At 35.2% G+C, this 26,285-nt stretch overlaps 1 protein-coding gene across 3 annotated transcripts; it reads left to right on the forward strand.

Annotated features, from left to right (window-relative positions):
* Positions 1–8,241: 8,241 nt before the first annotated feature.
* Positions 8,242–26,057, forward strand: LOC105032271 (probable ADP-ribosylation factor GTPase-activating protein AGD14). Of its 3 annotated transcripts, none has more exons than XM_010906671.4 (14): positions 8,365–8,504; positions 8,617–8,776; positions 9,017–9,078; positions 11,656–11,743; positions 11,831–11,892; positions 11,983–12,079; positions 12,239–12,685; positions 12,804–13,382; positions 13,579–13,719; positions 13,798–13,911; positions 21,686–21,763; positions 25,441–25,570; positions 25,652–25,697; positions 25,772–26,057. In XM_010906671.4, exons 2-14 carry the CDS (start codon positions 8,681–8,683, stop codon positions 25,824–25,826), a joined length of 1,995 nt encoding a protein of 664 aa, XP_010904973.1. In that variant the 5' UTR covers positions 8,365–8,504; positions 8,617–8,680; the 3' UTR covers positions 25,827–26,057. The 3 variants fall into 3 exon arrangements, with proteins under 3 accessions (XP_010904972.1, XP_010904973.1, XP_010904974.1); XM_010906672.4 differs by having other exon boundaries at positions 8,367–8,504; positions 8,637–8,776; XM_010906670.4 differs by having other exon boundaries at positions 8,242–8,776.
* The last annotated feature ends 228 nt before the right edge of the window (positions 26,058–26,285 follow it).

The raw sequence follows: 26,285 nt of genomic DNA on the forward strand, positions 1-26,285 counted from the left end.
TAGTAATCATATTGGCCTTACCAACTAAAAAAGTTTGTACCAATTAGAATAAGATAAAATATAGATGATCTACCCAAAAAAAAAACTATTTAAAATTTTAAAAGATATTTATGAGCTATAAATATTTTTATGTCAACTCAAAATGATTATTACCATTATGAAAATAATTTTTTTCTTACAACTTTTCATAATCAAAAGGATATTACATACTACCTAAAGAAATAATAGTTAATACTTGTCTCTAATGAAAAATTCATAAGAAAATCAAACAAAAACCTCTAAATCCTGTGAGCGAGCAATTATTTGCTTATTGAAGATTCTACCTACAAATCAACTGGCTCTTATGATGCTTGATATTGTCTAGTTGGTTGTAATACTTTTTAGTTGAACCCTCTATAGTATCATTAGTAATCATATTGGCCTTACTGACTAAAAAAGTTTGTATCCATTAGTACATGATAAAATATATATGATCTACCCAAAAAAAACTATTTAAAATTTTAAAAGATATTTATGATTTATAAATATTTTTTTGTCAACTCAAAATAATTATTACTAATGTGAAAATAATTTTTTTCTTACAACTTTTCGTAATCAAAAAAATTCTTCTTAGCATTATATTAGTAGCGATAAAAGGAATCACTAATATCCTTAGAATTAGTGATGATGCATATATCTCACCACAAATAGACATCGTATTTGTGATGGTAGAATTTTGCTACCATTAATCACTACAATATTAATGGCGATGCTATTATTGTAACCTATTACGTATGGTATTAATGATGATGTTCCAATGCCATCACTATTACTATAACTACTAATGACAGATAATTAGGGTTGGAAATACATCCTTATCGGAGCCCGGCTTAAAATAATTTTTTGGGCTTTGAATTAAAACTCAAGGCTCGAGCTCGGCTCGACCCAAGCCCAAGCTCAATCTAAACCCAATTAGACTGGCCCGAGCCCGAGACATGGCCCAAACCTCCTACCTCTCCCTCTGTTTCTCTCTCCTTCCTCTCTCTCTCTCTCGAAATTTCCATATGACTTCACCGCTTCTCTCCCCGATCGCCAGACCTCTCTTCCCCTACTCTATCTCCTCTGCCATGGTGTGGAGATGCAGATTAGGATCATCACTAGAGTGGCGAGAAGGACAAAGAGGATGGCCGCGAAGATGGAGAAACAACAGCACCATGGTCGTTGGTGAGGTCATAGGCAAGGAGGTCCTAAATTATTCCATCCCTGATGGAATACCCGACCACCACCAGAGCACTATCGGAGCTGGCAGGGGAACTCGACAGTTGCTGTGGCAGGAGGATGAAGGAGAAGTGGAAATGCAGAAGGTGATCTAGGAGCACGAGGAGGAGACTGAATCGCAGAGAGGGAAAGGAGTAGGAGAGCCTCTGGTTGGAAGCTGCCATCGCCGTGCAGAAGGCCACGAAAAAGGAGGAGACGGCCCAAAGGAAGAAGCTTTTTGAAGATGAAGAGGAGCTCTTGATCAGGTAGTCAGGGCAAATCACGGAGCATATGCACGGTGGATAGCATGCAATCGGGAATTGACGAAATACAAGGAGTAACTGCCTTATCAAAAAAAAGAAAAAAAAAGGGGTAACGTGGTGTGTTATTCACCATGGGATTTGGCATGATCCATGTGCATATAGTGAGACGGACTTCGGGCTACTGTCATGTTGGACTTTGGGTTCGAACCTGGGTCGGGTCGAAGGTATCTCGAGCCCGGTCTAAAAGATAAATGGATCTTACATTTAGGTTCGAGCTCAATCTAAACTGTTTTGAACCTAGTCCGAAGCTCGATTTGAAGTCGACCTAGCTCAATAAGCCTTGGGCTGGTCTGAGCCCAATTCTAGCTCTACAAACAATCAAGCCATCACTAAAAAAATGTTATTAGGAGTGGCGATGTCTCATATTTACCATTAAAAGTGATTTTACTATCAAAATTCTTTTATTCGCTAACATGAATGAGATATTAGTGGCAACTTTTTTGTGACCACATATGTTGTCATCACTAATACTTGATATTTTGTGACAAGAAATATTATCACCATAAAAAAGATTTGTATTAGTGATAATTTTGAACAATCAACATGAAAAGCACGATATTAGTAACAACTCCTACTAATTGCCATAAAAAAATTGCCATTGAAAATGTGAATTCTTATAACCGTTCGATTTAATGTGGATGGCTTTGATGTTTATATCTTTTGATGTCGCCCATTAAGCTTTGAGCTTTGAACTCGTCTCTATGCTATGATTAGAAGTTGTCTAAAACTGGCATAGCATTGGTGAATTTTTGAATATCTCAAGTAGCAATATGTAATCACACGATGATAGATTATTAGATTTGAAAATACAAAGAAAAAATGCATTACAATAATTAAAAATAACAAAACGTATGTCCACAACTTATGTTCAAATTGATGAATTTTATTTATTATATACAAGCAATTTAACATTCTCAACATAATAACGGATTATTGAAGTTGAAAATCTTAAAGAATATAGCATTATAATAATGAAGAGATCCCTGTAATCACGTAATGACGAATTATTGGCCTTGAAATATGTCAAAAAATTGCATTATAGTACTAAAGAAGGATACTATGTGGGTACACAATTCATTCTCAAATTGATGAAATTTTTTATAATATAGAAGAAATTTAACATTCTTAACGTAAGCTCATGTGCGCTTTCAGTTAGAGCTGATCAAGGACCAGGCTTAGATACAAAAATTATCAAATTTTAAATAGATCCGGCCGAAGCTCAGCCAAAAAAAAAAAAGGTGAGTATGTTTTAGGCCTGAGGTCGGCTATACTTCCAAGTTCCAATGTATCATCCAGACTTGGTCCTCCTTTGTTCCCTTTGCAGAATACCAAGGCGATAGGTACAGAATTGCCTATCAAATAACCAACTAGATTTGCAATGTTTCTTAAATATTCATGAATATTATCAACTTTGTTATATCATCAACCACATGGAAGACACTACCACGGCATGCGCTACCCATGCCTTCCCACTAGATAGCTAATTTTTCTATGAAGTGAAACATGTCCTCATTAATTTACTTCGACGAAGACTACTTATCCTCTTGAAACAGGATAGATAAAATCATTATTATAATCAAAGACATCGGAATTCAAATCCAGCTGCCTCCTGCTGTTAGCATTTGTACAGACATTGGACCATCCTCTGATGTCTGCTTTCAATGTATGCATCACCGGAAGAATCGTGGCATCATCACAAAATAAAAAGCCAAAGATTCCTGTCTGAGTTAGGCCAAGAAAATAAACTTCGAGTTAGCTGTTCCCTAACTCTAAATCCTTCTATCATCTAAAAAATATTTTTTTATTCAGCAAATTAGATGAGTAAGATCCAACAATATTATTGATTCTTTTATTACATTTCATTATGATAATCAACAAAACCCATTGCAGCCACCATCATTATGTATATATTTTTAAATAAATTTAATCTAAAATAGAATTAGATACATAATAATATTTCTTTTATTGTCATGAAAAAGAATGATATGGTATCAGGTTATTAAAATCTTGATACATGGGGTTACTAAGCCTCTTGCTTGTGTTTGCACAATTATGTATATGGTGTTTCATATTGAAAGCCACTGTTAGAAAGTGAGTCCTTGCGGGAGTCTACGTGAGCGGGCAACTGCAACTTGGAGGTTTTTAAGTTCCAAGGAACAAAGGACAACTTGGTAGGAGGTTTTTAAGTTCCAAGGAACAAAGGAAAACTAGATCCTTGCTGCGTTGGCCACTTGCTATAATGGATCAATTGATCATTTATTCTCTAAACTTGTAAGTATCTATATGCATGTATATTTAGTTCTATATCAATTATTCATCGAAAAGATCTTGAATATTTTATAAAAATAAAAAATTCAAATAAAATTTTTCGACTAGTCTTTTTGAATGAAATTTTAAGTCGTTATAAATAGTATCAGAATGGATCCGACTCATAACTTACGTAAATTAAGAAAAACTGCAGCACCGATTTATTGGACTGATCAGTATCCTCAGTCTGATAAGGACATCAAACTTAAATGAGGAGTGTGTGACAACTCATGTTGTCTGTATTTAGTCCCATATTGATTATTCGCTAGAAAGATCTTAGTTATTTATACATGATCAAGAAACTAAAATAATACATTTCAACTATCTTTTTTGGATGAAATCTTAGATCATCAAAGAATATTAAAATGTCATTATACCATGAGTGAGAGAAAAATTAACACATTGATTATTACTGGCTGTCAAAATCTAGCTAGATCCATGGTTGTCCTACTAGCCTTAAGGACGGCCAAGATTTCAGCTTAGATGTCCGTTCTAGTTGTTCAACAACCAGAACTCTTTAGATCTAAATGCCACTAGTTTGGTAAGGGTGATGAAAGATACTTATACCAAATTTTAACTGCCGACAGCTAATCTCGATAACAATTGAAATGCATGATGACATTGATATAATACACAATATAAGACAAGTTTTGATAGTCCCCAGTTGGTTTTCCTTTTTTTCTTTTCCTTTTCTAATCAGAGGTTTCATTGTGATTTTTTTAAGCTTCATTGCTCTCATGTTTAACAGTTGCATGTGAATGTAGCGTATGCCTCACACGAAACATGAGTAAACTAATTGGGCAAACAGGAGAAATTGCAAGATCTGCAATGTTTAGAAGACAAAAAAGATACTGAACTTTTCAGCATTTCACTTGTGGCGACTGGTAAGTTCCAGATTTCGACTGCATTAATCCATTTTATGATGTAAACTCATAATCTAGATAGTCGTATTACAAAGATGAAAGGTGTCATACATGGTAACAGCAGTTGCAGGTTGAAAAATTAGATTCTGCCTTAAAATAAGAAGTTGAAAAATCCTACCCCTAATCTCAAATATCATCAAGAGCAAACTCCTAATCAATACTAGCGTGTAAATTAAGTGCATATTGCACATGAGCTTGATTTAGGTCGATTTCATATCTTTTTGCATGCATTGTAAAAAAGATGAAAGCTTTTCTAGGTACATACAACATTAACCAAGAATACTCAAAAAACATTAACTGTAAGAAACTTGTTACTAATTTTTCATGTTATTGTCCTAGTTAGGTCCATTAAATATCATGCTGGCCACCACATGGATGGTCTTGACAAGAATCATGTTCATATGAAAGTTAAATGCTAGGCTCCTAATATAGCATTGCTCTATTTTTTGCTTTTTTTTTTTTTTTTTTTTTTTTTTTTTTTTTTTGTGTTTCCAATCTTATCATGGGGATCCCTAGCCCTAATTAACAAGACAACTTTTTAAAAGTTTGCAAACGTTTTAGCCAAAAATAGAAAATAATAGACATCCATTAAAGTTTTTGAAATTCAAATAAGATGATCATCCATTACTTTGTCCATCTTTTATGTCTAATGCATCATGCGATGACATGTATAGCTGTGTAGCTAGCATCATGTTAGACATGTTAGAGAGAATCCTAAAAAACTCGAAATTTTTCTTAAATTCAAAATTTCCTTCAAATGTTTTTCATTTTTACAACCCATATTGCGATTATTTAGTCCCATATCGGAAAAAGATGAATCTTTAACACCATATACACTTGAAGAGCTTGTCTATAGCAAATTAGGATGTTCAGATAGTTGAAAAAAATTCTTTAATATGTGCACACGAATCGGATCAGGTGCAGATAAAGGTGCAGGCTATACATCCTGATAATCCGAAATCTTATTTTTTATATTTTATCTTTAAACTTTTATACTACTATTAATATTTTGTTACCTTTCTGAACATTGAGCTAATTACCTTTTCTGAATATTGGGCTCCTAATTAAGGATTTTAATGGATGAATGTTGGGCTTTTAATAAAATCCTTAATAGATGAATGTTGGGCCTATAATTATAGGATTTACTGGGTCTAAACAGTCAGATTCTGATGGTTATAAAAAGATCATCTTGGAACCTAATCTATAGGCTTAATTTCTTTTTAAAAATTTTCTCTTTTTCTCTTTCTAAGTTTCTCTTTTAATTCCTATTTATTTTGCTAGGTACCAAAAATATTTCTATCGACCTCCTCCATATTTGTGCTTACAGGTGGAAGATTTCGGTTATATCTTGGGATGATTTTTTTAGATTTTTTTGCATTAGAGATGGAATATATCTTTGGACAATATTGCATGTGCTTCCGGATTTATTAGTTTTATTTTTATTATTTATTTTTATACTCTTTAGTACTTCTTCTATAATTCTACAATAAGAGAATTAAAAATATTGATAGTTTTGTTAATCTATATCCAATATTTTATAAGTATTATTCTAATAAGATGGTCTAATGGCCAAGATCTTTTAGAATCTATCCCTTTCCCAAGGCAACATAAGTAACATATCTAGTAACTATAAACAAATTCTCTATACTTGGTTACCAAAAATAAACTTCTTCGGATAATAAATAATAATCTTTTAATTATGCTTGTGAAATGGATTAACAAGCTTTGAGCTTTATGATCGTTTATTGAAATAACCTACCTTGCACCACATCCAAATGTTGAGTTTATATTAGCTTAAAGAATACCCAACAACCCTGAAATAGTATCTTTCATGTGTAACAAGTGGAGAATCATCCATTCATTTGTGGCTATTAGATGTCTACCTGGCGTATATTGGTACTCAAATGCAACCTCCCTCTAGCATCTTCTAATGCATGTCCTCTGCCTATATATGATGTGATGTTACATGATGTGACGCTTCCATATCAATCTTTCTCAAAACTAACACCATTTAATTATTGATAAAATGACTTTGTAGAATAAAAATAAGATGGCAAGTTCAGTATCCATGAAAAGTTATGGCTGCAATTCTTCTTTTTTTATTGTATAAAAGATGAACAAAATCAAAATAAATGATCACCCAAACTATGATTTTATCATTTTGAAAAAACAAAAGTAAGAATATTATTTATTACTTTAATACAGTGATCATCTTGTTAATTGAGGTACTATTTGAATGATATCATAATATGTTAAAGCTTGCAATTGTTGATCCATCCTATATCTTGTGTATCTTGAGATAAGATATATGGCATGTAACCATATTATGTTGAATGATTAAGTAATTTGACTCGCTCTTGTTTCTTTTTTTTTTTTATTTTTTTTTCTATTTTTTTTGAGTGAAGAGATGGAGATCTCATCCAAATTATTCAACTACATAGAATATGGACTTAGTGTTTGGAAGAGTTGAGGTAAGAAGCAATATAATTAAAGGTTAATTTAGGGATAAAAAAATATAGCCCGGAAAAAGGAACAATTGGTGAAGGACCGTGGAAGTTGATCTAGATGGATGGAAAAATATAATTATTTCTTTCTATCCTAATTGAGGCGTATGTAGCAATGAATAAGTGATTTGAATTCAACTCTCTCTGACCTATTCTATTCTCATAGCAACATAAATGATGGATGTGGCAACTGTAGAAAAATATTTTTGTATATGTTGAAAGTTAAACATATCAAAAATATACATAATAGCATTTGAAACATACGTGTAAGAAGCATTTATAGTTCTAAACTTTGTGACCACTTGTTCAATTGAATTAACTTGCATCATATGCCTAATACGATGCACCTTCGTCTTGTTCCATGGATGACAGAGAGAGACCCATCAATTCGTATAAGGTTGTTTTTATCAAAAAAAAAAAAAAATCGTATAAGGTTGCTGGATTTGGACTTTTGATGCAATCTCACACCTGTATGTCTAAACGCATTTCATCATGGTACAGTCTTGTCATACTTGGATATCACCTGGAAAGCGCCCACGATATGACTTCTTGACGAGCAAGTAGGAGGAGGATAAATCTAGAATCCAAAGCAAAAAAAAAAAAAAAAAAATTATGCGGATATCGTTTTCATCCAAGAAAAAAAAAAATCGGTCAATAAACATTAATGATGACGTAGATTGCAATTTTATCTCATTTTTTTGAGTACTTCATTTTTATCTCATTCAAAATAAAACGTAACAAAAACGAATTAAAATATGACAAGCTTTATTCTTTGAAAAATTTGTAAACTGGAGTATCATTTGGTCTTGGAAGGACCTCTCCCTGCAGCCCATGCTGTCAGCCGGTAAAAGCAGTCCGAGCAACTGAAAGCTGTCGGTAGCCGCCACGTCTTTATTAAAAATTTAAAAATAACCATATGATAAAAAAAACCTTTCTTTTCGAAACCACCGCTTCTCCTCTCTCTCTCTCTCTCTGCTGAATAAGATCTCAACATAATTCACGGCAAAAACCCCAAAGAAAATCCCCGTATGCGCTTGGATCAGTCGAAACTTCCCCATTTGTCCTCAAATTTCCAGCTTCATAGACCCTAGATTCGGATACCAACTTCTTTTATTTCTTGAAAGTTCGATCATCTCAAGTGAGAAATCCCTAGCTTTCAAAGCAAATCTTGGGTGAATCGGATCCATCGATCGGTCGCTGTTGAATTCTAGGTCAGTAGTGGATGAGTCTGGCTAACAGCTGAGGGAACTTGTTTTCTGGGCTCATTTTTTTTAGGGTTTATTGTTTTGATTCGGATCGAGAAAGATCCAATTTTTTGCTCAGTTTGTTGGGTTCTCGCAAAGGTTTTCGTTTGAAATCGCGGCAAGTTTGGTGATTCTTTGTGAAAATGAGTAGCAAAAGGGAGGAGGAGAGAAATGAGAAGATCATTCGAGGTCTCTTAAAGCTTCCTCCTAACAGAAAGTGCATCAATTGCGGCAGCCTGGTAATTTCTCTTACTTTCTCGTTCTTTTCTCCGACTTATAGTTGCTGGATGGATCGAGGTGATGTCACTCTTCCCGTCCTAATTTGTAAATGGAAGTTTTTTCTCATAAAATATGGCTATTTTAATCAATAAATGGAAAATTTTCTTCAAAGATTTGACTGGTCTAATCAGTGATCGGATTTTTTCTTTTTTCTTTAACAAATATGTCTAAGTGTTTGTTGACTCTTTCTTGTGGCACAGGGTCCGCAGTATGTCTGTACAACTTTTTGGACTTTTGTCTGTATGACTTGCAGCGGGATTCAGTGAGTTTTTGATTTGTTTATGTTGAATTCATTATATTTGAGCCTCCTCCACTTGCTGATGCGTTGTTTGGAGAGACTGACATCTTTGTTTTTGTTTCTGAACTGCAAAGAAATGATTTGGTCCTTTTTCTACGGAACATTTTATATCTGAGCATATGCTTTCTCTGACTCTGGCGGAAAGATTAAGATATAGAGTATTTGTATGCTAAAAGCATCAATTATTATTTGATAGTGATGATATGCATATAAGTGTATTAAGTTTGATAGTTCTTCTCTCCAGTATTTTGAGGATGGGACTTCACATGATGGTCAAGCTAGGTTCTATTGGAACTCCTGATTTATTTGTTCAGGTTACGGTGTAATTCAATGTTTACTTCGATCACTCACCATCTAGACCGTCTGTAACATCTGTTAAGATATTACTTGTCTTTTTTCTTTGCTATAGCCGAACATGAAAAAGGAGAGAAGTAACAAAGGGAAAACATGGCCTGAACAATAAGCTTTTTACTTTGGATTTAGTCCTTGCCATGATTGGAGGAAGGGAAGGGAGACCGAAGCATCAGCATTTTTTTTCTATGAAAAACAAGGAGCATGCATATGTTTTTATCCTTCATACTTAAAATGTAATTCAAACAAAATCTTGAGCCTAACAACTGCATGCTCTTAAAACTTGCCATGTTTGTTTTGGTTGCATGAGAGGAAGAGGATGATTTCCATTTTTTTACTACATGCTGCCTAGAATTTATGTGAATGACGGAGAATTAGTTTTAACATGGGAAACTGGTCATGTTAATGGACGACATATGTCTGCCTCTTTTTGATTCGATTTCTGATTTGATTTCTAGAATGTTGTAATTAATGCATACTAGGCCTTGACATGTGAAATGCATGTGTTTTTCTTTTCCTGAAAAAGAAAAATCCAGTGGATGGTCCTGATCTCGTCTACCTCTACTCTCTGTAGTTGAGATCAGGAATGACTTTGATCTCTATAGTTGAGATCAGGAATGACTTTGATCTCTATTAGATGGCACTATACGGGTGAAAAAAAAAAGGGAGATAAATTGACACATTTCCACACTTTTTTCTTAGGGCTGGGTTCACACAGGCCTTGAGGGAACTTTCGACCAACACTGATTTTAGGACAGAGGCTTTAGGCTAACAGAAGCCAGCTGCATGAAGCTGGTATACAAGCCCTTAGCATTATCTATAGCAAGAAGTAAGATTAAGAGATAAAATATTTATCAGTGAAATCAATTATTTTTATTGAAGCAATAGTATCTCTAGTAAGTTTAAACTAGGAATCTGTAAAAGCCAGAGCGATTTGAGGAAAATTGAGTTAAGCTTTCATCAATTCCTCTTTGTATGTCTTATAAATGGCCATAGCAGTGCACATAACTAGTCAAAAAATAAGTCAGAATGAAGGAATTATCAATCATACATTAGCTTTATGAATAAAAATTCAACAATTTCAGGGTAGCATGGGTTTTCTAATGATAAAGGATGAAACAAGATGCAAAGGGCATTTACAAGGTTGAGAAACAAGGGATGAAAGATTTGATATCAAACAAAAAGGGTTTTTATTTGTTTCAGTTGGCTTTCGGCAGATCAACAAGAGTTGAAATCGCTGAAACCTGGCAAAACCCAAAATAAAGGAGCAGCCTGGCATTAGCTGAAACTGATATATGTTGGCCTGGATGCATTGGTTTTGGCCAAAACCTGAAACTCGAATAAGGCTATAAAAATAAAGAACTTACGTCATACACATACTCTAAAATAATGTGCAATAACTTCTCTTGATGTCTTTTAGTTTCCTCTACTTTCCCAATTTTCTTGAAAAAATTTGATTTTCTTGACCGAAAAAACAATGTGCGCTAACCTTCACATAACAGGAGGTGGCAGACAAACCAGTGAAAATGGAGGCATCTGGATGGAAAATATCTAGTTTGTATATTGCTAGGAACTTGAGGTCACTTTTGAGGAGGGATTACCAAATTTTGAAATATGGCATTTGTAAAATCATGCACTTGTAAATGCATTTACAGCAGCTGGGTTGTAAGGGTTAATCTTATCCCAGTTTTATGAATATGCATTAGATATAGTGTAACCAACGGAGCAAACCATTGAATTAACTCCCATATGTGTCCATTTGTTTAAATTCCATACCTTTATTACCATCTGATAGGGTAGAAGAGTTTCTTTGGGAAGTTTTTTGTCATGCTCATTCAGTCAGTCTTGTCATATTCTGTGCTTGATGATACTACATAATTCCCCTCTTTCATGCCATTCATTTGGTTGCCTGAAAACATACATGTCAAATGCTAAGTATTTTTGTTCATGGTAGTCATGTTTAATCTTATTTATTAAACATATTAAGATACATTAACAAGTCTGGAGAATTGTTGTTTGTTATAATTCATGCTTATCTATTCTTATTCTTGTTGGAATCTTCATTATATTGCAATTGGAGCATCTTGAAAGGACAGATACTTTGGTTGCATATGAGCATAAAAGTTGTTATTCCAGTTTGATCACACTTCTTTTTGAGTCTGATGTGTGAATGTATTCATTGTAACACAGTCGGGAGTTTACGCACCGTGTGAAATCAGTGTCCCTGGCTAAATTTACTACTCAAGAAGTTGAAGCTCTCCAAAAGGGTGGTAATCAGGTAAAGAAATATACTCACTAGATTTTCTTTGTTTGACTGAAATTGAATATGTGCCCCCCACCTTCATGTGATAATTGCTTGTTGCAGCGTGCCAGGGAAATGTTTCTGAAGGATTGGGACTCGCAACAAATGAGATTACCTGATAGCAGGTAAGACTACTCACTAGATATTGTAGTGAATTTTGTACTACGATGTCTTGTGACGAAAAGGACAGCTTTTTGACCTTGTTTACTTTGCAGCAATGTTGACAGGATTAGGGAATTTATAAAAAATGTTTATGTGGATAAGAAATATGCAAGGGGGAGGTCCTCTGACAAGCCACCCAGAGACATGCAGGTAATTTATTTCTAATAAAGTGCTAACTTTGTGTTTCGCGTTTGAGGTTTGTTTTGTGCATCATATGCTTTGATGCCCTGTTATTCTCAAAACAACTTATTCCTTAGTATATACAGTCATTAATTACTATTAACATCAAGGTCTTCATTCTCTGGATAGAGCCATAAGAACCATGAAGAAGAACACCGGAGGGCCAGTTCCTATCATTCCTTTTCTCAGAGTCCACCTTACGAACATCAATATGAAGAAAGGCGCTATGGGAAGCAAACTGGGATTTTAAGTAGAAAACCTGGTTCAGATCGTGGGTATTATGAAGGGAAGGTTTCTAGCTTCATATACAGTCCAGGTCGTCAGGGAGAGCAAATGTATGAGGACAGATTTGCCAATGAAAGTTATGCTTCAAGAAATTCGGACTACTCAGTGTCTAGCACAGGAGATCCATTTAGATTTGATGGTCAGTCGCCAAACTTTCAGGACGTAGGGTATAACAGTCCTCCTTTACAACAAGTAAGGGATATCTTAATCGAAGATGGACAGTCCCGGACATTGAATACATACTCTGAGGCAAATGTTAAGAGGGGCTTAGATGGGATCCCACACCCACAGGTGAGTGATACATCTCTTGATATTGCTTGGATTTGCCATTTTTTTTAAGGTAAAGCAGCTGAGTTAGAATTTCATACACATGTCAAGTTTATCCCCACCTTTTTTTTTGAAAATTCAGAGAACTGCATCGTCAGGCAGCTGTGGATCCATCGAGAGCAACTCGATATCTCTTAAGTCAGCTAATTCATTCAGCTTGATCGATACTGTCCCTGAGACCGAACGTGCTTCTGGAACCCTGCAATCCGGGTCATCCACATCTCTCGCTTCACAGTTATCTGCTTCTGCACATGCCATGAACCAGGACCCCTTCAGTCTGTCAACTGTGCAGCAAACAATCACTTCTTCAACTCCATCTATAGATTTGTTTGCACATATCAACAATCAGTCTTCATCTACTACCCCTTCTGAGCTGAAAATGTCGGCTGTTCCTTTATCAGAAAATGTTGGATGGGCTACATTTGACTTACCTCACCAAGTGGGACCTACTGCTGAAACAACTAAGGGGCTTCCATCAGCCGTGCCTCCTGGTGAAGAGGCACCTAAAGTGAAGAATGATTTATTTGCATCAGTAAGTAATGACTCGCAATGGTTTTCAATACAAAATTCTTCTAATCATGGAACTTCATCCTCGATAGCTGATCAGCAGCCTGTGAGTTTACATGAAGTTAAAGGATTTGCAGATACAAACAGCTCTCAGGTAAGGAATATTTTAATGTGAAATTTGTTTTGAAATTTTTATGCGAGAAAACCACTGGCCTTCTTGTTTTCAACAGTGTCATTGGTGCTACTTTCTGTTCTGATAATGTTTCTGGAGTAATTTTATTGGCACAAACGTCTCTAAGAACATGTCCAATTAGAGATGATATTCCAAGTAATAGTTTTTGTTTTTGCAGTCTTGGAATGCTTTTGATGATTCGACTTGGAATATTCCTCAAACTTCATTGTCGGCTTTACCACAGACGAGTGAGCCACAAATTCCTGCGCACAACCATCCTGCATCTGCTGATAAATTTACTGGTTTGAATGTTTCAGAGGTACTTCAATTTTTCTGATGTTATATGCTAGATATAACATCTCTGCTTTTTAAGCTTAATGTTTTAAATCATTTGCAGGTGCCTGCCAGGGGTGGATTGCAAAAATCAGCTATAGATGAACTCACAGCTTTCGACGGGTCATTTAGTGGTGTGGCTGGATCATCCTTTTCTTCATCTGTTCCGCCTTCGATGGTATGTAAATTTTTCAAGTCTTTGTCATGCCTGTTTGTCTTTATCATACATACATGTGGCCATTTACTTAGTGTATGTAAATGAGCTAAGGTTCTGTTTGGATAGGAACTTCTAGCTATGTTTAGTTGAGGTTACATGGGTGGAACTACCGGACGTGGAGTTACAAATCATTGTTTCATGAGGACTGCAGTTGCAGCAAATAGCTTTCCAATGTTTATTTTTAACTGCAAGTTGCAACTGCAGTTCACCTATTTGGTTGGTCATGTGACCCAGAGTATCACATCACCCTAGAGATGGAGTGATGAGCTTATCTCCAACCTGCCACTTGAATAAAAACTATCCAATTCTATAACCATTAAATTTTTGCATTCACAATAATATAACAGTCTAATCAAACAAAATTGCACATTATAAAACCCAACAATTCAATCAACATTTGTTACCATACTTGAACAATTCTACTATTCAAATCAAACAATATTTTAATATGACATATAAATTGTCTACAGCCATTTCAAGTGGCACCCAACTGCTACCATTTCACATTCCAACTGTTGACCTTTCAAAAACAGAAAATGCTAGGAAGAACTGCCCCATGGTCCATATCCAGCTTATACAACTCCATAGTTTATGAATCAATTTGTTAGCCTTTTGAAGGAGATATCCACTGAACACACATAATTTATATGTGAAAAACAAATCGGTGACTGATATAGAAAGTAGGAGCATTCATCCTCTCCCTCTTTTCATCCTTTTGTTACTTTTGGTCCACCTGCAATATTATTAAAAGCTGACTTTGATATCACCACATTCTACTGCACCCGCGATTTCCAGACACTCAGTTATTTTGGAAAAAAATATCTATTATATATTAAAAAAAAAGAAATGTAAAATGTTATAGTAAAAAATAGTGCATATTAATAAGAATTAACTGTAATAGTTGATTATGTCCTCAATCCCAAAACAAAAAATAAGCTGTTGTAGATTCTAGTTGTAAAATATTATTTATTTACATATAATGTGAAAACATATTATCATAACGAACTTGGAAAATGTCAATCAATGGTTATATATTTTATTTTATATAGTGGTTTCTATAAGGAAGTGAAATTATAATGGAATTGCACTAGCTACTAAAATTCGATTCAGGGTTTGTGAGTACTAGGTGTCGCATGAGTACCTTATCGATTAAGTATGGTATGGTCAGTACAGTGCAATACAAACCCCATATTGAAACATCCCTCTAATCATTTTTCTTACTTTTTATCTTAATACACCTCGGTGTGTCTTGGTACAAGTCGGTATATACCTTGGTATGCCTCAGTACACCTCGGTACGAATGATACGGGGTGTAGGATGGTACGATAGACCATGATTCGATTACTTTGTTATAACATATTGGAGACCTTTTATGACATTATGATGCCTGTTAATTTAGGCATATCACAAAAAGTGACAATAAATGGATGATATGATTCCTTTACCAAGAAAGTTGGATATGATTCCATCATGACATTTTTAATGAAATTGATAAGCATATGCTTTATTTTATTTTTTCTACTTTTTGTCTTCTTGGTCATTAATTGATGCTAGAGATTGGCATGTTGGTGCACATTCTAGCTGTTGTGAATAATCATAATCTGTGATCACCCAATCCAATAATGTATTATTCATTACTTTGATAAATATACATCCAACTGAGGAATGTGTACTTCTATTATTTCTTTGTCTTGAAGAACAGAATTGGTAAATTTTGCATAAACCATTCAATTATGAATTATGTGCAAAAAGCTTGGTTTTTTCTCTTATAAAATGGTATATATTTAGGTGTCTAGACAATTTCTCCCCTTGATCTAAGTACAAGATAGACTATACACATTTTCTGAGTTTTTTGTACATATATTCTGAGCACCTGATACATATACATATGAACATTTGGTACATGTTTGGTTTACGAAACCACGTTTGGTTTACGAAACCATGTTGTACTCAGATGCATGGGAAGATAATCAAGGGACCCCCTAAAGGTATATCATGATTCGAGAAATAATCCAGCCTCTTAGTGCAAAACCAATAATTAAGTGGATTTTTATGCAAGAATGAAAAAAATGATCAGTGGGATATATTTGTTAGGGTTATTAACAGGGTTAGATCAAACACAATTCACAAAGCTTCATGAATGTGGTACAAAGGTTTGGATTTAATATCAGAACTCATGAGCAATTATGGAGTACATTTAATTCTTTAAATTCAGATTTCAATACTAATTTTATGAAGAGTGATTTAATTATTTTATGTCATTACTTTGTTATCAGTGTTTCTTTTTGTTTATATGGGAGAATATTGAATACACGCATAATTAACAAAATATGATTATTCACATGAAGGTATGCTTAAAAAAAACATATAAATGTTTATTGAATTCAATTTAGTTTATTCACATTTATTGTATTATTTTAATTCACTTGGTTTCATAAATAATCTAGAAGAATTAATTTTTCATCAATTAAAGATACTTAAAATAAATCTATTTACAAGTTATTATTTTTATATTTAAATAAAAACAGATTATTCTTTAAACAAAACACAGAGGGCCCCTGAGGAGCCAAGCTCTTTGTTCCCCATGTCAAAAAGAGATATATACATATATAATTTGAGAAGGCATATTTACAAATCTATTACTGCTTTTCGAGCAACAAGCAGTTGGAATACAGTTTAGATATCATGTTGCTTTCAACACATTAAGCAGGGAGAAGTACAAAGTTGCAGTATAAACCAAATAATTTATTGCTCTCAAAACCAAGATAAATTAAGACAAAGGAAGAAGAAATAAATAAAAGACGTATCTCAAAAAACCAAACAAAAGTACATGGGCTGATTTTAGATAAATTAAGAAATGAATACGTGGGCTGCTGCTAGCAAGGGAGAAGGCAGAATCGCAGAACAAAAGTACAAGTAATAGTGAACCTCAGATGTTCTAAAAGAGAGCAATATATCAACAACACTTATAGCTCAAAAACAGAATTGATATGAATTAGCCAAACAACTGCCATGCCAATCAAACAATCACACATTAGCTCAAGAATGCCCAACGTAGCAGTCAATTAATCACAATTTACTTAACAACAAAATGATTAGCAAGTAACTCAACAACACCTGTGACAATTGACCAATCATACATAGCTCAACAACACAATGAACAATAGCAATAAGCACAAGTCAAGAAGGTAAGTTATTTTTATATAGGACAGAATTGCCAGGCAATCATCCCTGGAACAATTAGAAATGTCAAGTGGCAGAACTAAATATTTGCTATTATCAGTAGATTACCCACTCTTGACACATTGACCTGCCAAATAGCCAGAAAACAATGAGATAGTAATATCAAAGCGCTAGGAGTCTCCTTAAAATAACATCTGTCTAGATAGCTGCTTCCTACCAAATATAAGATGAACACAAAACAGCCTCAGAGTGGAGGCACCAAAATATAAATTTGGTCCCTTACACCGACAAGCATCTGCATGATTGCAAGCTTAAAATAGAATTCCTGTTCTTCAATCAAATATACCAAAAGTTAATAATAAGCATCTGCCAAGCCAAGTGTCAAAGTGAAGTGATGTCAAGGGATGCCTAGATACTGCCTTATGAGAACGACCTGCCTGGAAAGGTGAAGAAGTCCTCCATCTGCAAAAGATTGCCATTCCTCATCTTTATTGGCTTGTTCAGGTAGGGCTTATCTTTGGGTTTAAGCTAATGCAGACAAACAACCACATAAAACTAATGTAACCAAAGCACTCACATACTCATTGGAAATGAGTGCCAGATAGTATGCAATACCTCTATATCAGTGTGGTGTCAATCCTCTCTTGTAATAATCTTCTTCTCAGTGTCAAACTGTGACACTCCACTAAGATCTTTAGGTTTCTTGATCTGATCATCAACACTCACATACTCATTGGAAATGAGTGCCAGATAGTATGCAATACCTCTATATCAGTGTGGTGTCAATCCTCTCTTGTAATAATCTTCTTCTCAGTGTCAAACTGTGACACTCCACTAAGATCTTTAGGTTTCTTGATCTGATCATATGTTGATCTAATGGTGCACAAATGATTAAGCACATTAGCCTCAATTAAACCAACACTAGGAAAAGTTTCATTAATTGCTTTCACTGTAGCAGTGATGGCAGGTTTCTTGATACCCTTGTCAACCTTAAGTCCTATGTTGGCTTGCTCAACCGTGAACAAGATAAAGAATTGACTGATTGCACTGCTTCAACTTAACATTACCATGAACCCTCCTACCATCCCCTTCGGGAACCTGATTGGGATTGTTGGGCTCTACCGGCCCTAGTTCCATCTAAAAATATCACATGCACATATGAAGCCATGGAAATGCTGGAAAGGGATAATATATAAGAGAAAGCAGGGGAAGGCCAGATTTGGGTAGGGAATGCATGCATTCCATGAACTTTTGAGATGTCAATAGATGTGTACATTGTAAGGGCTCTAAGTGGTCTGTGGCTCTTGTCATAGTGGTTGCAACCAGGGACAATAAAAAAGCCTGGTGAATGAGGATAGGGGTATGCAGTTATTGTGATTTATATGTAGAAAGCTATATAGCACATGTAACTACATGCTTGATCATGCAATTCTTAGAAACAAATAGACTGATTGTAATAATGAAGCGCTAGACATATAAAAGAGCATAGTAATTGTACATATTAATGTAGTAATGCAATGCTAATAATATTCTGATTATGCAATAATGCAATCAAAAACATGGAAATAATACTGATCAAATTAATGAAATAAGTCAATAATCTTGTTAACAAACATGACGGTAATATCCTGACATGCATATCAGCAAGGACTCATAAATTGCTGCAAAGATAAATAAATTGGTAATTATGGCATTACATTACAAGTCCCCCTTGCATGGCATAAGACCCATCATAAGCCATTAGGACCATCATCATGGAGCACACACAAAAAGAAAAAGAAAAATAATTGCATGCAATGATACTGACACATGCCGAGATTTTGCAAGGATCTGGCACATAGGCACCATTTAGCACCAGTACACACCAAGACTGTTTAAGGAGAAAGCATGTAACAGCATAGGTATCATTATATGCTAGATCTAGGACAAATGGGGCACATCAGCACCAATTGTTGATAAATTTACAAGAATATGATGCATGTCAAAGGTAAAAAGAAGGAAATCAAGGTACGGTTTAGGGGAAAAATTAGGAACTAGGTATAGGGCTATAGTACACTGATTGAGGTAGATCTAGAGAAGATTGGTCACCACCTCAAGGTGAAATGTCATGAAGAAGCTCCATATAGGAGGAACAAGGCCTTAGTGAGTGAAATAATGATGCCGTTAGGGTTTATAATGAGGCTTTGAGGGTGGGGGGTTAGGGTTGTGGTCCTAAAACTAAGGCGCAAGACATTAGGGTGCTGATCAGGCATATAGAGGCAAAATAGTGGCACGGTGTCCTATGGCTGGAGTTAAGAATGGATGAGGAGGAGGATGGAAGGGTGATAAGAAAAAAGTGGGAAGGAGAGCAGGGACGAGCAAGAGTTTAGTTCATGGAAGCAAACCTCGAGTGCTTGGTGAAGCTCCATCGGTGGGGATGATGGATGGAGGGGTGAGGGAGTTAGATGGTGTCTGAGCAGTTAGGTTTCCCACCGGAGGAGGTGGTGCCCTAGTGCTCACCTTTTGTAGCCCAGCAAGCGGAAGTTGGAAGCCTTAACATGCTTCCGGCTGTAGCATTGTCTTTAGGCTGATTTGGAAGCAAGCCCTTTTGCATATCCACTTATATAGGCCCCACAATACTTATGGGTAACCAAATGCCTGATTTTTGCCAACATCTACAACTGGTGTTCACCTAAATGTTGTTGCAGGTAACCAAACAGACCCAAATAGAAAAGTGTATGTTCATATTCATATTTGTGTTTTGTTGTCCGATGATGTCAATTGAATGTTTACAAAATTATTTGTAAAATGCTAGGTTTCCCCTCTTAGTGTTAGACCTTGTACTGGTAGCTTAACTATCCAGGTCAGGTTTGTATGCTACACCATTGTACTGATACATGCTATGTCATTGGACGTGAGACAGCAGCTGTAACATGTGCCAATGCAATACCGTATTGAGCCCCTATACAATACTGGTACTTTATTGGTTAGTAGGTATCCCTGTCGTTGGGCAATACTGGTTGGTATAGAAAACCTTGACAAAATGAATATACAAAAATTAGATATGAGAATTGTCAACAAGGTTTTAATTTAAGCTATATCTTGGTTTGTCATAGTATATACCTATATGATATAATATGTGTCTCGGCTATATTTATGTCGGCCAATATAATTCAGTAATTGTATAAATTGACCAATATGATAGCAAAATATCAGCTGATATTCCTAATCTGTTTTTATGATTTGAAAAAATATTTTAATTGTTAATTATTCAAATCAGTTGCTAAATGTGGTAGTTAATATGTGTTTGTCATGGTAATCCAAGATCTTGGAAATATGGATTCCTTTATTCTTGGCTGATATTTCTGAGATCTCAGATCTTTCTATTTTGGTCCTGGGTTCCTTCCTTGCCCAAGATAAACCAAGATCTCGTCCATCTTGATACTTGGGGCTTTCCGAGATGGCTGAAATCCTGGTAATCAAAAACCTTATTTGTTAATGAATATAGGATAGTGAGCTGAGGTGCCTTGTATATTTGCTGTTGAGGTGTTTGGCAAACTTAACTAGGTTTGTGCCTCTGAAGTTGGTGGCACAAAGCTCCATTTTTTGGAAAGAGAAGCCAGTTAAAAATGTAGTGGTATTTTAGATTTTGGTGAATATAGTCAAATTTGTATTCATTTCAGTATCCATATACGAATTACAAAGACATGATCATGTCTGATTCCAGGTACTTTGAGATGAGGTTGTGTATTCTATGTATATACAGGTACCATATGTAAGTCTGTAATCTAAAGCATAACCATGCTCAATTCAAATCCAGTTGTCCTATATGAATTTCATTAGCATGCATTAGCTATATCTCTATTTTGTTGAAACCGTTAGTGATGCATCCAGTACTGATTTTCAGCTAATACAGTGTGAATCAAATAGTTGACTGCCTTGAGAAACCCATTGCGCTTTATGGTCTGTTATAGATTCGTGGTTTGGAAAGATAATGAAAGTTTGATATTTTTTGATGTACTTAATGCATGAAATTAAATGATAAGATCACCCAGTATGATTAGTAAGCAGGATGCAAGACCAAGGGCTTGAAGCTAATGCTGCTTTACCATCAAACATGGGTGGTTTTTGCCTTGTTTTTATAGTTGATTTTTGCTCTAATACTATGTGTATGGCAAGTAGAATGCTGGGTGAACAGAACATTTGAGCACATTTAAGTCATCAATAAGGGCTGTTTGGTGGCCTACCAGTCATGCGGAACCACAAGCATATGCATTGCAGATTATATGCCTAAAATATAAATTGGGATATATTGCATCTCTTTTGATCACAGAGGGGGAGGAATTTTATTTTTCTTATGTATGCTCATGTGTGTGACATTTGGATGAAATGAATAGCGGTTTCAAAATGTTGCCTGAAAGTAGTTTTTGCTTACATTATATGCACATAAAAATCTTCGCAAATGCATTTGATATTGATACGAGTATAGGTGTTTATATAAAAACACCTGCAGGTACATGCATCTTTTTTTCTTTTTTTTTTTGAAAAGATTTGATCAATTTGTGTTTTACAGGGTGGGACTACTCAAGAACGAAAATCAACAAATCCCTTTGACCTCGCATATGACTCAGAGCCAGAAGCTAGCAATATGGTATGTTATTTCTAACAACACTAATGAGATTTTTTTTCCTAAAAGAAGAAAAAAGTGGGATGCTATTATTAACTATTCCCTCCCTTTCTTGGAGATGGTTAGGAATAAACAACTAGCGTGTGTTACATATGTCAGTGATCATCAATCTAGGAACTAATCACAAGAAACATAAACACAAACCCCAAAATTCCCTACGCTATGTGAGTCTAGATTTCCCTGATCTTGCCTTGGCCTATAATTTTGACAAACAAACCTATAACCAATCTGATGAGGGTTAAATTTGAATATGATAATAACACTGCAGAACAGCAGTTCCTCTTTCCTCAGTTGTATATAGGTAAAGCCTTGAAGTAGAGAAGGAAGAAGTAAGAGGAAAATAGGATGAGAAATAAGAGACAGAAAGTGAGAGGAAAAGAAGAGGAAGAAAGCAGCACAAATTGATCTCACTCCAGTTTGTGCATGAGCAGTTTTAACCAGAGCTACTAATATCCCCTCAGAAAAAAGGGTTTCTAATAAACACTACATACTTCGAATGAGTTACCGAAATGCTCTTTCTCAAGATGTGATGTTAGGAGAATACCTTCCCGTCTGTCAAGGCAATGCATATGAAAGGTGAATCTGTGGTCTTAGCTGCAGTTTCGTGTAATTTCATATTGCACTTATGTTTTATATAAGCCTCCTCTCTAATTTTATATTCAAAACCCAAAAATAACATATTAGTGTTTGTACAGATTCTTAATGATCATTCACTTCCGTTGTCAACTCATAAGTTTTATGTACAAATACAGAATTAAAATGATTTTAAATGATTGTGGAATTGAGCGGCTGTTAGGAAAATTTAGCACTAATTTTAGAGCCTTTTAGGAAAGTAATTTTATTTCACCGCCATCTTCTGTAGGTTTTTTTTAAGTTTATGTCTAAATTAACTGTTAAACTGAGGAGATGAAAATATAATAATGCTTAAGAGCTGACCTAGATTGCTGATACTTTACATGGACTGGACTTCCGGAAAACATGCTAACAGTGGGAAGATCATCACCGATTCAATTTTCCAGTTTTTCCTAAGTAGTTTTCCCATTGCTGCCAGCATAGATGAGTTTAGGCAGGTTCATAGGATAGTGCCTTATCAAAACAACTATTTCTCATTTGACTGCCAAACCTTTCAATATGACAAATCTAGCCTCTGCCATTTTCTCAGTTGAAAGCATTTGTTTCAAGGCTGAGATGATGTTGGGTTGTCAAAGATATGTGGTTTCTCTCCCTTCAACACCCATTAAGCATTGTGTTAGGTAAAACTTTCTGAAAGGGCTTGAAACTTGGTTTGAGGCAGATTCACTTAGTGTGAAATATAGTTAAGCATTATCATGAAGAGAACACGAGTGGTATGTTTATTCGCTTTCATACCTATCATTTAAAAGGATGGCCGATGGCCTCAACCATGTTATAAGCATTCATCCTCTGTATAATTGACACCTTACAGAAGAACTTCGGTTTAGGTCGACGAGCATTGCCCAATTGAAGGCTTAACACAGTTTCTCATGACACAACTTCCAAGGCTTTAGAAGACAATCAACCACATGATATCATTCTTGACACCTTTTTATCCTTGACATAACTCATGTAGAAAATTTTTGAGTCATTTAGTTATTGAAGAAGGGATGTGAATTTCCAAATCTTGTCATATAACTACCTTCAAAATCACATGTTGTGAGGACAAAAATCTTCCCTAAAGGAGTTTGCAACATTGCATTGACTTTGTACGTTTGCAAGGTTCTGGAGGAAGGTTGGACTTCAACCTGACCCAAGTGTTATGCTCTAGACACACTCTTTTAACCATCTGCAGACTCGCTTTTCCTGCATGCAAGGAGTAGAACGATGGTAGGCAATTCTGGTGGTTCCAGCTCCAGTTTTGACCAAACAAAAGAATCTTGAAAATTAAAAATTAGAAAATATGGAAAGTTCAGAAATTAAACATTATCTCCATGTCAAATATCAAGAAGTATGTTCATTCAGGACTTATTGAATCTCTCAAATATGTACTGCATTATGAAGCCTAGATCGTAGACCTCTTGATATTGTTGAAATAAGCACAAGTATTTGTATTTGTGCAGTTTGACACCAAAAACTGTGGATAACATGTTTCCTAAAAGAGCAGGCTGTGGCTTATAAGTGGTCTAGGTATAATAAGAACTGCAAATGCACATGAAAGTTTTGAAATTTTAAATTTTGCATGTGAATTGAGGGAAACCAATTTTACGCTGAAAATTCATCTTTTCTGTTTCCAATTGAATCATAATTTTATTAAGATACCTATTGGTATTGTGAAAAAGAAAAACTTGATATGATGCATGTCAGAATAATACACCCCCCCTCCCCACAAAAGCACACACACATACACACACAAATAAAAAAGAAGAGAAAGAGAAACTTATCTTGCTAAATCTTAAACTGATCCTTAACTATCGTGCCACTGCTCTTGAATCACTCTGCCTGCAACAATGCTTGGGGAAGGCCAAAACTGGTCAAGCACTTTGATGCTTTTGTATTGTATCCTAGTTGTGATTAATGATGAAGGCTAAAAAACCACCTATTGTGAGCTGCGACATGGTGCTCACTTTACTCAGGTATTCTGTTTTATGTTATGACATTGATCAAGAGTAAGGAGATGAATCTTCAATTGCTTAATGGACTCTTATGCACAAAGAGTTTAAAAAGAGATTTGGCAGAATCGTTTTATCTTTATGAAAGATGATTTTCACTGTGCTAGCACACGAAATGCGGATTTTAGGAGAGCATGAGTCCATTTCTGTCTTCTTCCATATATTAAGGTCTCCGTGGTGAGTTGGAAATGTCAACATAATGCTTAATCTGCACCTCTTGTTGTTAACCTTCAGAAGTTCATATTTGCCTAACTTTTACATTTCTACGCATCAAAGGTTGCATTCTTATACTCAAGTGCTTCAGCAAAAAATCTAGAGTGCTATGGTGTGGAGATGGGCATCAGACATGTCATTTCAGTGAAAACTTTTTGCACGTGAATCATTTTAGTTGTGAGCAAATAAATATTTAATTATTGAGTACTAAGGTTATGTAAGCAAAATTAGTGAATGCAAGTTATCTTGACTGCTTGGACGGTGAAGAACTCAAAAGTTGTAGATTATGTAAATTTGTCTTAAGAGAGATGGATTCATTTAGCTGTAACTGAATATCATAGATTAGAGTTCTGAATCCACATTCATTTTTTCCCAGTGGTTCATGATATTCCTTTGTTTAGTACAATCTTTGGTAAATTTGGTTTGAACTTGGATGCATGTTTTCTTTATTCTTTATTGATACAAGTCGCTTCTTATTTGGGATATTTCACATAAAATCATTTCAAATATTATAGATCATGGGTACTTCAAACTTTATCCTTGCATGTGTTATAAAATGGGAAACAAGGTTTAATGGAGGCAATGTTCCCTTTTTTGGCCTGGTATAGAAGCGGTAGTTATTCTTCAACTTTGATGTTTATTACTGATACCTAATGAGGGTTGTCTCTACTGCTTTATGTGGAGCTTGGGTGCTTTAACAACGATTTGTATTCTTTTTTAAGTTATAGAGTACATACTTCTTTGAAGTGGATCTCTCTTATTCTGTACTCTGCTCAGAATTGTTTCTTTTATTATTTGTTGCAGTTTTTGGACATGAGCTCACTACAAGCAGCCTTGCCAGATCAACAGTTGCCCAATGCTTTCCTTGGAGGTTTGTCTCAAACATGGTTCCCTCAGAATTCAGTGCCAACATATGTTCCTTCTGTGTCTCAAGGTAAGTTCCTTATGACTGATATTATTACCAGCCGAATCTCATGATGCTGTTAATGTCCCTTGATTTTTTGTCAAAATCTAGGAGGGCTAGCATTTATGGCGGGACATGTTCCAGGATCACAGTTGCCGTAAGTTTCTTTGATCGATTGGTTTTTTCTGTTTTCTGATGTTTGTGTGTACTAAATTTATGGTGATATCATAGGAACATTCCCGCACAAGGCTCCATATCATCTCTCGGGGGGAATCCCTTTGCATAGGCAAGTGGGCGATATCATTTACCATGGGCATTTTGATGGTGGCATTTGACTTTCCTCATTTTCAGCATTATCATTGGTTTATTCAAATCAGGTGCTTGAGATATTGTTCTTATATTCATTATGCAATAGAAGTATACCAGATTGTGAGGTTGCAATGAGTGAATTTAGGATAACTTGGATAACTTGATATAGTTACTATTTTTTTATGTTTACAAACTGCATTTTTTTTCCTGCTTGGATGAACTTAGGTAATGTATGTCAACTTGAGAAGATGGGGCTCAGATATATGCAGCTTTAGCCTCTGAACAACTAATATAGCCTCAGTTCTAAGGCTGTGCCGGGACAGGTGGCTTGCATAGTCTGGTTACATGCTTTTTTGATGGTTAAAACAGTTATACTGGTTTTATCCTAGGAATTGCGTTCAGTTAGATAATATCTTTTGCTTCAGAGCTTCATTCA

Source organism: Elaeis guineensis, chromosome 1 (assembly GCF_000442705.2).
Source record: "Elaeis guineensis isolate ETL-2024a chromosome 1, EG11, whole genome shotgun sequence".
NCBI classification, from domain to species: Eukaryota; Viridiplantae; Streptophyta; class Magnoliopsida; order Arecales; family Arecaceae; genus Elaeis; species Elaeis guineensis.

Coding starts and splice junctions, on each gene's coding strand:
- LOC105032271 (XM_010906670.4), top strand. CDS start 8,681: ATGAGTAGCAAAAGGGAGGAGGAGAGAAATGAGAAGATCATTCGAGGT. Junction 9,079..11,655: donor ATGACTTGCAGCGGGATTCA/GTGAGTTTTTGA, acceptor ATTGTAACACAG/TCGGGAGTTTACGCACCGTG. Junction 13,912..21,685: donor CATCTGTTCCGCCTTCGATG/GTATGTAAATTT, acceptor TGTGTTTTACAG/GGTGGGACTACTCAAGAACG.